At 36.5% G+C, this 13,590-nt stretch overlaps 1 protein-coding gene across 1 annotated transcript in view; it reads left to right on the top strand.

The window, feature by feature from the left end:
- The first annotated feature begins 8,130 nt into the window (after window positions 1-8,130).
- The window catches only part of LOC106104720 (protein groucho-like), a 53,964-nt gene continuing 48,504 nt past the window's right edge, over window positions 8,131-13,590 (top strand). Inside the window, exon 1 of the mRNA XM_013284849.1 lies at window positions 8,131-8,400. Coding sequence (XP_013140303.1) covers window positions 8,332-8,400 — 69 coding nt within the window. The 5' untranslated portion in view covers window positions 8,131-8,331. The remainder of the gene's footprint in view (window positions 8,401-13,590) is intronic.

The following is a 13,590-nucleotide window of genomic DNA, read 5'->3' as shown; positions in this document are numbered from 1 at the left end:
CTACCTACATTTGTTTTTTTTTTAAATTCATCGAATTCGCGAGCGAGAGCTTGTGTAAATATAAAAGGAGAAAAAAATCAGTAAACTGCCCAAGCATTTCCCCAATAATATCGATTAACTTGTTTTTAAAACGTAAGGGTAAACAAGGGCGACTGCCGCTTTGTCAGCCCTCACTTACTGCCTTATCACATTACACGAACGAATCTTTGTTAAAACAATTCGATAGTAAATTTAACACTCTTAAAGCTGGTTGGGGTCAAAAAGGCCCATATATAAAAGTACAGCAATGAAGGTTTTAATTACACTAATTAATAATTAGCAGTGTCGGTTTTAGTTGATTTCGCAGTCGTGGAAACTTCGATTTATCTTATCTTACTAATATTATAAAAGCAAAAGTTTAGATGGATGTTTGTAAGAGTTTGTAGCCTAAACGGCTGAACGGATATCGTTAAAATTTAGCATAGATGTAGAGGATAGAATAACACATGGGATACTCACTTTTGTTTTTATAATTCCACACGCACGGAGTTGCGGGCGAAAGTTAATTTATTTACAAAGTACACCAACAGATAAGTTATAAAACAATCACATAAGAAATAAATTCTAAAACACAAGAATGATAACAAATCCGGTTATAGGTATAACATAAAGAAAAAAAATCATTTAGGTAAAGAAATTCTACGCATCATTACATCTAAATTACTTAATATTTAACATAATCTATTTGATGCTTTAAAGAGTTTCATAGTTGACGATGGTCGATGGTAGACAATCACTTAATATCTCGCGAGACATCCGCTCTTTTGCCCGTTGACCTACAAAAAGAAGGAAACTGAACCCACGACCTCTGACTGGCCTTTCATCGTTGTTAAATGCATGAGTATATCCAGTATAGAAGCCAAATTAAACAACCTCGATTACAAAGACTTTGTTAACATGATGTAGTAATATACAACATGCTTTCATACCTAATAGTATAACTATACAACGATAATGCCTCTAGCACGCCTCATAAAACTACATTGAGTGTTTCTGAGTGGCATTACAGTCTGGCAGACTAGATATAGCAGAATAAATTATACGCAAATTTATTAAACCGATAAATATTAATTGTGGGACGACCTACGCCTCGGCTGCTTCTTAATTCCGAAGATAGCTAACGGAAGCGTCGATATTGAGCGTTTGATATTATTAGCTAGTGCATTAAAACAGTCGTTGTGGCGCGATGTGGCGCGATGTGGCGGTACGAGCTGCGACTCAATCGACAGCGGCCGTGGTCGCTTTGTTTACACCGGGCGCGGCGTGTCTCGCCGCTCTCCGCCGCGTGCGGTTCGATTAAGGACGAATCAATAAGGCGGCGATAGCGAGCGAGTTTAATAGAGTGAGCGAGTCGAGCGTCGACTCGAGCGTCCTCATTACCCCCGCAATTAGCGCACGCCGCGCTCCCGTCCGCGACGCACCCCGCGCGAAAAACGAATAAAAAGAGCCGCCCTCAAAATGGCCGCCGCCCCCCCGGCCCGCGCGCGCCCCCGCACCGACCCCCGCGCCGCTTCGTGATTGCATCCCCGCAGCTCTTATAAATATGGCCGTATTCCTCCCGCCTTTACTGATTGCCCGTATACCCCCCGTGCGCCCCCCGCGACCGCGCCGCCGGCGTCTGAATAGATAAACGAGTCCACGTGGACCGAGAACCTTATAAAAATCGCCTCCGCCAATGGCTGCGTTTTCGCGCCATACTCGGGCCAATCGCGATGCCGAAGCGCGTGTAACTCCACCCTTAATAAGCGATTTCGCCGTATGCGCCAATCGCGGGGCCGCGTTCGGCGAGTTCCGCTCGACGGCGGCGAAGCGGTCCACGTGGACCGACGCACACATGCGGCCGAGTATAATGCCTCGAGTGGAAATAGCTATGACGGCGAAATGTGCGACAGCGAAAAAATAAAATGCGGTCGGTGCGCGGCGGCGGACGAGCGGCGAGCGGCGAGCGGCGGCGGCGAGCGGCGAGCGGGCGAGTGGGTGTAAACAGGGGATATTTCGGTGCGGCTCGTTCATTATTATTGAATGCGCGGCGCTAATGGCACGCCGCGGCTCGCAGCCCGCAGCGCGCTTCCTGCTCTTTGGTGCGCGCTGCCGAGTGACGCGACCTCCTTCTCACTTGATGCCTCTATCGCTGCACTACACATTCCCTCGCAGCTACAAAGCCGGACAAATTCATACGGCTGCCTAATACTGCGCCAGTGAAACAGATAATGTTGCTCTATGTTCACATTAATAATTAAGTAGGTACTATCGTACAAACATCATGTTGTCCGTTTATCATGCTGTTGTATTAGATAATTCCATGATATTGGGTTATTTGTTATAACGATTTGTTACTTCTGTTGACTATCGTAAAAACAAAGGTTACAATATTACAATGTTATACATTTAGGTGAAATTATTTTTAAAAAAACTTTATTGAGAATAACGTAACATTTATTGAATATATTTGCATATAAAAAGGATAAGAAACTTGTTATTTATACCTATAAAAGGTTTCTCGGTAATCTAATTCAACTAATGCATTTACACACAAACTATTGTTTCGTAGTTTATTGGCTTTCTGTGTTCAAATATTTTAACAATTCTGATCTCCATAAAAAGGGCATTTGTCAGTTTTGTCTATACTAAGGTGTGCAAAACTGAACGATACCCTTAAACATAGGTGATTTCATTTCTTTAACGCGGTAAATAAAATCGTGAGACGCATTACAAAGATAAAATTAGTAATAAACTAATGTAAATACGAGGTAATAACGAACAAACAGACAAAGCGGACGCATCATCAAGCCAGTCGCGCTTTGTAAATCGATACGTTCCAAGAGATTGGATGTGAGATAAAATGTTTGTGAGTCGGTATGTGACGCGGCCGTACGGAGGCAAGACTCACCACAGGATGTAATAATGCTTTGAATATTAAAAGAATGGACCTGTCTAATATTATTGAAGTTCTAAACTTGTTTGTATTTGTGACGCCTTTATTCACTCGCAAACAGTGGTGGAGATAAATGGTTTGCCTAGTCCGTTTCTAAATAGTCAAAGTAAAAAGGACTTGGTAGATATTAATCGATGCGGGGGCGTATTGTGTCCTCCGCGATAGGACCTACGGGAATGGATGATGTAACACGTTATTACCGACTGGCAAAGCAAGTTTCTTGCGAAAATATCGTACGGCATTGAATGTGTTAACTATGAAATATGAACAATTTTTTTAAGAATTAAATTTAAAATAGGTATATAGATTCTTACATCTTACTAAAATTATAAATGCGAAAGTTTAGATGGATATATTTAAGTTTATAGCTTAAACGGTTGAACGGATTTCGATGAAATTTGGTATAGATGTAGAATATAGTCTGGTAGAACAGATAGGCTAAATATTTTTTTTAAATACCCACGGACTTATGGTAGTCGCGGTCGAAAGTTAGTAATGTTAATTATTCTGTACAATATAAATTCCGGACATAAGGTAGGTAGTCTTGTAAAATTCGAATACGAAACAAGTTATATCTGTAAAATATCTGTGTCTCGAACTAATTGCTTTGACTATGAATAATGCACGTGTTATTGCAGCTCTACCCGCGCCGCGCTCTCTAACGGTTTATTAATTGCCCTCCCCTAATACCACATTTACTATCACAATAATTGCCAATATATAATATTGCGTAACTATATTACAATATTGCAATATTGTAATTCAATCTCTCAATAGAATTATTAACGGACTTAAGAAGACTTGTAGTTAATAACAGATATAGGATCCTTCTTCAAAATTAAATTTAATAAAATTACTTAAAACGATACATAGACGACAAATTGTAAAATAAATCTATTTTAAGGAATACGATTCGAAGCATAGGCTGAAATTTTCATGTGAAATCGCTTGCGCATTAAAAGAATAAAAAAGTCGAACGTACCTCGCATTAATGCAAGTCGAAGCGCTGGCCTTCTGGGAACTGAGGTGACTTTTTCAAACGATCACTTTTTGCTCACAACAATGGCAGGTTATACAACTAATCGTTCGCGCCGGTTAATTATACGGTGTGTTTTGTTTGCTAAGTCCGTCCGGTGCGTGGGGCGGCGCTGGGGTCGCACTGCCATACTATCGCCGCAGATATTTCGTTTAAATAACGTGTTTTATTAACCCGTTCACTCGACAATTCACTGCTACTATTACTTAAGGTCTTGGCTGAGTTAACATTCACGAGAAGATAATGTCGCCATCGTCTAAAGTTTCATTGACCTTTTTGACACTGACATTATGAACCAGAAAAAACATGGCGTCGCGTCACATGAATTAGCGAATTTTAATTTAGATGTGAAGTTTAGTTGCTTACCTTTCTTAAGATTACCTACATTTATTCTAAATTATTTTTAATGTTAAAAAATGTATTGATAATAGTTGTGAGAATCATTTGAAAGTAAATAAGAGATTTTTAATTTGAAAGTCCGTCAAATAGAAAATCCGGATATAAACATAGACAACCTGTCATATCGTTTGTTAAATATTTATTGATTTTTTGTGAAGAATTTTAAAACATAAGTATCATAGTTGAAAAACGAATTAATCAGCAGGTCATATAACGGTTATGAAGTGAGAACAATAATTATAATGGGCGCGAAATAACGGCGGCCGATTAAGCGTGGTTTCCCGCCTAATTAATTATTGCTTATCTGTCCGGAGCGCGCCGCTACGGGACCTGGCGAATATAAAAACATTTTGTTAACCTCATCTGCTCAGCGCTGCTATTTCGAAGAATTGGTATTTAAAAATTAAACGTTTGCTTTTTACTTTTATTATATTTATTGCATAACTATATGACCAGACACAATATTTTTTTCGTTATGAGTACAGATAAGAAATATCTAATAACTAATTTTCAATTTCATTAATTTTAGCTTCGTCTCCTGTTTCTGAGTTAAGGAAAAAATAAATATAATTTTGATGGCAACAATTTGCTCATTAAAATTATGGTAACAATTTCATCAACCAATAATCAATAGGTTAACATCGCTTGACATAACACATGACTTAAACAATGCATTCGAAAACAAAAGACAAAAACTCATGCCTTATGCATTGTTGTGAGGTTATTATTAACTTCCGTAGGCGACATATTGTGGGCCTCGAGCAAAACGGCTGCGGGGTCTCAAAAATAAATTAAAAAGGCGCATCGTTAAAAAAACTGTAGGACACAAAACAAAAAGCGTACTACGGGCGTCCGTCGACGGTGTTTTTTTATCGTCGGGAGTTGGTCGACGCCAGGAGATGCGACGTGAATCACGAGATACGTGCGAACAGTAGCCAAGTGGCGGAGAGCCGCTAAAGTAACTGCTTTTCACAAATAAATTAACCAGTTTTTTATTTTTTAAACAGTATACATCGCTTGCAATTAGTTGCATACGTGCCATATCTAAAAAAAGTATAAACAGATATTTGTATTAGTTACTACAAGTAATTTTTTTTGGTAATTATATGACATTTTTCCTTTTTAAATATCTATCGGGAACCTACTACTTGACACTTTATATCGACGACACTAGATGTCAGTTTTTTTATTATAATGTTATATTCTGTGTGACCTAATTTAAGAAGAAATTCATTGTATTTTGTTGATTGAATATTTCGGCCATTTTCTATTGCTTTATTTATTGGATAGTGATTCATAAAAAATCTAAGGTTACCCCTGTATAACGGTAGTTTCCCATGGGTGAACCCGCAGGACAACGTGACTAAAACCAAATGCACGTTCTTATCAAGCAACGAACGAGTAAAGGAATTAAAATATTTAGGTAAGTATAATAATACTGATTAATAACGATCGATGATAAACATCGAAAGTTTTATTGAAGTACGTTAAAATATCGATAACACTAGTAGCCGATTGCTCCTCATCGAGATTTGTTACATAGTCGCGATACCTTATCTAATACGTAGTACATCGCTCTATCGATTTTAATTTTATTAATAACTAACTTTCGCTCTCGACTCCGTCCGCGTGGATTTGAAAAAAAAAAACAAAAGTTAATAGCATATGTGTTCTTCCAGATTATGCTCTACATCAGTGCCAAATGTCACCGAGATCGGTTCAGTGGTTTAAGCTACAAGCTTTAACAAACATCCATCCATCCATCTAAACTTTCGCATTTATATTAGTAAGAAGTAAGATATATCTACTATACACTACCGATGTAAAGTATCTTGTATCCTGAACGAGACGATAGGGACATAAACTAGATTGTGGATCTTTACAGAGGTGGAAAAAGACCGAAGAAAGTATGAGTGGATTGTGTGAAAGAGGATACGCTCAAGGGAGTGGAAGAAATGACGGCTGATAGAAATGGAATAGCAGTACATACTGTGTCGACCTTCCATGGGGAATAGGGCAAATTAATAATGATGACTAACGTTATAATGTAGATGTTACTTGAAGAAAACGATAAATTTGACTATGATGATAATCCGAGGAAGAAAGTATCGACTGGTAAAATTACGCTATAGGATGTCAAAATAAAATTCATCTTCATCCACCGTATTGTACTCCCGTAGGGTTGGCACGACAGGTTTATGTCCTCCAAATAACTTTATCATCAGTCATCTCAGTCATCACTTCCTTTTTGATCATGTCACCTTTCACGCAATCCATCTATCTCTTTCTAGGTCTACCTCTACCGGTGTACCTCCACACTCATAACTAACGTTCTCCTTGTAACATGTGATTCATCCCAAGGTCAAAATAAAATTCCAACGAAATATTGCACTCCTGCCATGTGAGCAATGTTTTCAGTTTAACCGTTACGCAAAATTCTAAAGACCTACAAGTGTAACTTAATCAACTAATTAACGTTTTGCAATAGTTTTTAAAGTTTTCTATTTTAAGTATCAGAAGTTTCGTTTCTTGTCCTATGAAATTTTCCTTATATAACTCGCCAGTTACAAATTTTTTTTCTACTTAATTTCGTCATGGCAATAAAAAATGTAACTCATAAATACCGTGTCGCCTATCATCAGATAAAAAAAAAAAAACTTAATTTCTGTTTTCTTCTAAAGGTAACAGGATTTTTAAAATCGGATCAGAAGTTTTTGAGTTATTTTAATACATACAAAAATACAAATCTTTCCTCTTAATAATATCTTTTTACGCTATATGTATAGATACCTACCTGCTTGTATTTTAAAATCTATAATCCCTGTGCCGTACAAACGGGTTCGGGTCCCGCGGCACAACCTACCCTTGAACTACGATTGCACCGGAGGGCATAATATTGTAAACGTAATGGGGAAAATGGTACTCACCAGCTCGATGAATTTGCGTCACCTCCTCCAGGTGCCTTGTCTCAGTCTATGTCAATCGAGTCAGTCTGGTTCAGTCAAGTCTATAGGCCCAGCGATGCTGCCTGAAGATGTATCAGTAATTTCGAACGCGAAACCGAATTTAGCGACCCCGTTCGCTATCGAAATCGACACGCCTGTTGTGTCGTCGCGTTATAAAAAGAGCAACTTTAATCCGCACAAGTTCGCGACCGTTCCGCTTGGCTGCTCGATTCCGACCTTTTTCTCGCACCCCTCTCCGCAGGCCCCGCGCCCGTCCGTAGTGGAGAGGGTTTATTCTTCTACCCGCCCGTGCGAGAAAAATAAAATAAGCGCGCTTACCCGCACTAAACCCGGAGCGCGAAATACAAAATTATGTTCGTATGACCGCATACGATCTGTACCGAACAATCCCAGATAAAAAAGCAATTATCTTTAAGATATTTTAATATATTGTAATAAATAAAATTGTATTAAAATTAATGATAATTAAATTAAAGTCTATGTCTATGAAATGAAAAATAACACGAGTATGATAAATTGTTCGACATTTAAATAAGGTAAATCTAATTCAAACACAGTGTCATACCCTTATCAACAAATACCAATCAACAAATAAATTATATACTGTTCCATTCGAAAGTACGTTTCCGATTCGCTTAAGTATTCCTCAAACATGAAGATAGTCGACGAAAAATTCAAGTGGAGAAAATATGTATGGCAGCGGTATGCGAAGGGTGGTCGAGGAGGTTGGGTACCGGGGGAAGCGGGCGTCCCCCCGCGCCAGCGGTTAGTTTGCTGCCAGCCTTCGTGTGCGGCTGACGTTTGTGTGTTCCCGCTTTGAATAAACGAAACGCGAGTGACTGACCGCGAGGCAACGTGTGCTGGTGTATGATCAAGTGTTGTGCAGTGTGTGCTGTGGCCTGTTTGTTTTATATTTGTGTGTTTAAAGACGATGACCGCGTGTGTCTGACGCGGGGATGTATCCAAGCGCGGGCGCAATGAATGCCGCCGCAGCCGCTGCTGCCGTGGCGGCCGCGAGGCATCCGGTAAGCGACAACGACCATGCTCTTATGCCCAATGCAACATACTTATGCATTTCACCCATGCTTCTGTTGTTAATCAGCACAATTGCTTTAATGGCACTTATTATTTCTTTCCTTGAACTTAAAATATCATATCATTTTAAAATATTTCGCTGATTCAAGGTAAAGACCTTGCAAGCTGTAAGGACTTTTTAAAGATACTTCATAACTTTGACGTGTCAATACAAACGTCAAAACTTAAAATTCTGAAATGGGTTTTTGAAAGATATGAATGTTTGATGTATTTTAATATGATCTCACTATCTAGTAATGAAATAGCTATAATGTGGTTTAATACATTTGCGTGCTCTAATTTGTAATTTGAGCCATTCATCACAATTACAGTTCTAAATTGATCTTTAACGTTTGGATATAAGAGCGGTATTAACGTAGTGTAAATAACCGCAAGCCGCAACGCATCTGTCGCGTTTTCCGACGGCTAACAAACCGCAGCTTCTAACCATTACAACTGCTATTTCATTTTTTTATTATTTTTAATTGCTACGCGTTTCTAAGGCATTTTTAATTTTGAAATTCAATCTTTTGTTTTTGCGTTCTTTTGCTTTTGTTTTTTTTTTGTTTTTAAATTTCGAATGTTTGCACTCCATTCTTATTTAGTTTCATGCAATTAATGTGGGTTAAAAATGTGGTATTTATTCAAATAAGTCGTACATAAAATGTTACTAATTAGTTGACCACTATCATATTATAGAATATCTGTAAATAGAAAATTATAGTAGTTATTAGTATTACTAATTTTTTTATTGCATGTCTGTTTAAATGCCATTATTATCTTCTGAACCTAAAATGTTTTTATTGATATTTGTGACATGTTGATTTATTTGTTTCTTTTAACTTTATCAGTATAAATGCAAATTAGCAATTAAACTATATAACCAGATAATGATTTTTAATATAAACATGCTAAATTGGTTTATTTGGATTTCATTATTTATTGTTACAACAATTTACATTTTGTTAACTTGAACAGAGAAGATTAATACATTATGATATGAGTTAAATCTTTAAAAAAGCAGAAACTATTAAAAAGTCATTACAAAATCTGTGTTAATTACAAACATTAAAAGCAAAGGTATTTAGCTTAAGTGATGTCAGTCATTTAAATAATATTTATTTGTTTTTATATGCCTTAATTTTCCATGTTCAATATGTGTTTTATGTTAATTTTACCCGCTGGGATTTCATTGATTTTTAAATACTGAAATAACAGTTTACCGTTGCAATATAATTTACATGGTGGTTTTTAATATAGTAGAACATTTAATATTTTTATAAGATAGTGCATTAAATATTGAAACTTGTATATCCAAAGATCTTCTTATCGAACAGTGAAGGAATTTGATAATAATCCATAGAAGTTTAGCTTTATTTTTTACTAGCTGTTCGTGTGCGGCTTCATCCGCATGAAAATATATAAACTTTATTTTGTTGTTAACATTTGTCAAATTTTCAATTGCAAATGTCAAAATGACATGAGTATGACAAACCATGGCAACCTTGCTTCCTTGATGTTGGCAACAACTTATGTTCTCTTTCCCACATTAGAGTTTTTATTCAAAATGTTTACCCCCTTAGTTAATGGTGTGAAAATATGTAGCCTAAAGCGTGACGTAAGTGTAGGGCTTTTTATTAAAAAAATAATTATTCAAAAATATGCTGTAACTGCTGACATCTTAGGCAACAAAGAAGTGTGTGTTTACGCTTTATTATAATAGTATAGATATAGATTGTATGATCTAATTCCTGAGTGATTACTAAAGATGTGTAATTAAAACCATTTCTCAGATGGTTTCATGACTTGCGAGACTCGGGATGGGAGGGTTAGGGGGGTGTTAATGTAAATGTCTATTCATGTGTTTGCACAGAATCCGTGTCGCGTCCTAGGCACTCGGCGCTCGGCGCTTAGTCAATATTTGAGTGTCGGAATTACCGCTACGAACAAACGCGAGACGCCTTCCCGCCACTCCGACTACTCAAATAACAGCTTTCCCTCGCACAACGAACACGGACAACTTTTATGTTGACATTTTAAAATATTAAATTATATCATTGTAGAAAATACGGATGATGACAAACTAGACGAGCTTTGTTAAAGTTCTGCTTTTTACTTTATAAAATAGTAGCTTTCGCCCGCGAACTCGTCCGCGTGGAATTAAAAAAGAGTGAGTAGCCTATGTGTTCTTCCAGACTATCCTTTACGTCTATGCCAAATGTTATCGAGATCGATTCAGGATACAAACTCTAACAAATAATCCATTCATCAATCTTTCGCATTTATAATATTAGTAAGATATGGTTTACTGTTATACTACTAATTTATTATTATTAGTAAAGAAGGTACAAAATAGCAACACTATCAAACTTATATTCTAAAAGCTTTAGCCCACTAATCATAAGTTGCATAAAAAGATTCCATCCCTTGTAAAAAGAAAAAGTAACTATAAGGACACAATTAATTTTTAAAATAGTGTATCCATCAGAAATTTGAAATATACGTGGGGGAGGTTAAGGGGGTGGAGGTTAAGTACCTTAATGTTCGGGTTAATTAAATGTTACGTTTATTTTATTAATAAACGCACAGAAACCTAATTTATTACTATTTATTACAAGTGAAACATGTCAATTTCTTTTGAAACCTTATAGGTTAAATTTCTCTACCAAGAAAATCTTGATAATAGTAAACAAAATCTATAACATCATTGTAACGTCTACTAGTCTTTTACCTTCTATCTTTAAGAAAATGATAATTTGAAGCGTTATCAACGGGAATGTATCTTGTATAGATATATAGAAATGGATTTACATATCAGAACTAATCTGATAAATGAAGTGCCTTGAGTCAGTGCTCGGCCCAAAATAATTCCCGACATTTGTACTTAGATAAGGCATATCAGTTCGTACAAACAAAGCATTTGGAGTATGCAAACACCACTTCGTCATAATCAGGATATCGTCAAATCATTCACCTTGCAGTACTATGTTTTTCCAACTCCCATGATATAGTGTGTTATGTGTAATATGGGATCATTGTTAAGTAAATAATATAAAATAAAAACAAATACTCCTTCTTCATCATAGTTTTATTAAACGAACTAGCTTTCGCCCGCGACTCCGTCTGCGTGGAAATAAAAAAACAAAAGTTGCTTGCCTACGTGCTCTTCCAGACTATCCTCCACATCTATGACAAATTTCGTTGATATCTGTTCTGCAGTTTAGGCTACAACCTTTAACAAACATCCATCCATCCATCCATCTATTCATTTAAACTTTCGAATTTATTATATTAGTATGATATGGTGCATTTCTAATAATTCTACATAGATCAAACATATTAAATAAAAAAAAACTGTTTAATTTTAATCAGGATCGATTACAAAGAATAGAAAACCAAAACAAAGCTAAACTAAAACGAATATGTTAGTATAATATAACTTTCTCAGAAGATTAACTGAAAAAACAAAGCATGTGTCAGGCAGTAGCGATGTTTCTCAGAAATCCAAGTCGGTTTGTAGAATCCCCATACATTATATTAGTTTGGCATCCTCCGCTGTTTTCGTTGTGGAGGGCGATAAATTTAGACCGTGTCGTTGATTTTATGACTTTTAATCTGATCGAAACTGGGCATAAATTAGCTGTAGGTATACCGGGTCTATGAGGAGGCAATCTTCATGTTTAAATATTTGCATTCTCCTGTTTGTTTAGTTTGTAAGTGCGAATGGTGTTTAACTGTTTGCCGAGCAGCCGGACTATGCGCGGTCTCGTGTCGTTTTGTAATGTTGCTAATTAAAACTTGACACCGGCCTATGGTTTCCACGAACGCTTTGTTAACACAGAAAAAATAGGGACAAAAAGCCACGTAAAGTAGTTACCGGATATGATGCAAAAAATGTTCATCGTTTTTGTTCATCATTTTTTTTTTCTAGTTCTAATAAACATTATGCATTGTTACGAATCGTACTTGAGATTTTACTGATATGTCGCAGAATCAAGGACGCTCTTTAATAAATACTTCTAATTTGAAAATAATTTGCTAAAAATTTAAATCTCGTTTGATAGAAATTAAAATTTAGCAGATTATAATTTTAAGATTGTCTCTAAATATTATAAAACTTTCACTTTCTTTTTTAAACAGAATCCTCAATCAGATGTTATGTAAAAAAGTTTTTAGCTTACGTTATAAAACTAAGTCGGGAATGCTATCAAATTCCGTTCATTCATTTCTTTGGAATTTAGTATTGTGGGACAAAAGGAGCGAGGGCCCACGGCGCGCACAGGTAGACGCGGCCAGACGTATTCAATAATTGGAAATGGGAACACGTATTTCTTTTTATATCCGTTTAAACGCATTCTGTTTGAGTTTTGTTCTTACGAACGGTCGCTGCATGCGGGCCTTTCATCCGAGCCTCCACAATGCTGCCACTCAAAAACTCCTCATTGTATTTTAATTTGACCTTTTCAGTGATAATTTATGGGAAGATATTTTTTCCTCGGGTAACGTTTATGCTATTGTACGAAAGTTATTTTTTTTGCGACGGATTATGTATTAAGAAGTTTTTTTTATAGTAATGGACACAAAATGTTGTTTATGGCCGCTGTTGTATTTTTATATTTTGATAATAATATAAAGGTTATTGTTTGACTAGTTCAGAAACATTTTGTCTCCTGTGAGTGATAAAATGTCAGATGATTTTCGATGCAAAATATTAATATTCATATGATCATGTTTTCAAATTTAGATCGCAGCTACTTTAAAAAGTTTAATTACTTTACTTCAAAAGTGATTCTATAAATAAAGAAATTAAACACGAGGCCTTATTTTTTGGGCGATATGCAACTTGACAGCTCTTAGTTGGTGTTAAGTAGTCCTTTAAAGTAAAGAAGCCGTGTGCATACACTTGAGATTAAGCAAACATGTAATAAAGCAGGGCGCATCATGATGCAGATGTGATAACGTTTTTTCTTACTGTAAGCGTGCGTTCGCACGGGCAGACTTTGTACGCCGCGGTAAAGTTCAAGGTCAGCAGACTTTTTACGCCCACGAAATAGGTGTTCGTACGAGCGTAAAAAAATCACTTTTCAATCGTACCTCGTGTCAGTAGGACGTGTAAATGGTTTCTGTTAAATTTTTCTTTA

This window comes from Papilio polytes, unplaced genomic scaffold, assembly GCF_000836215.1.
Source record: "Papilio polytes unplaced genomic scaffold, Ppol_1.0 DF823399.1, whole genome shotgun sequence".
Lineage (NCBI taxonomy): Eukaryota > Metazoa > Arthropoda > Insecta > Lepidoptera > Papilionidae > Papilio > Papilio polytes.
Note: the sequence above shows the minus strand (reverse complement) of the source record. Positions and strands in the feature narration are given on the sequence as shown.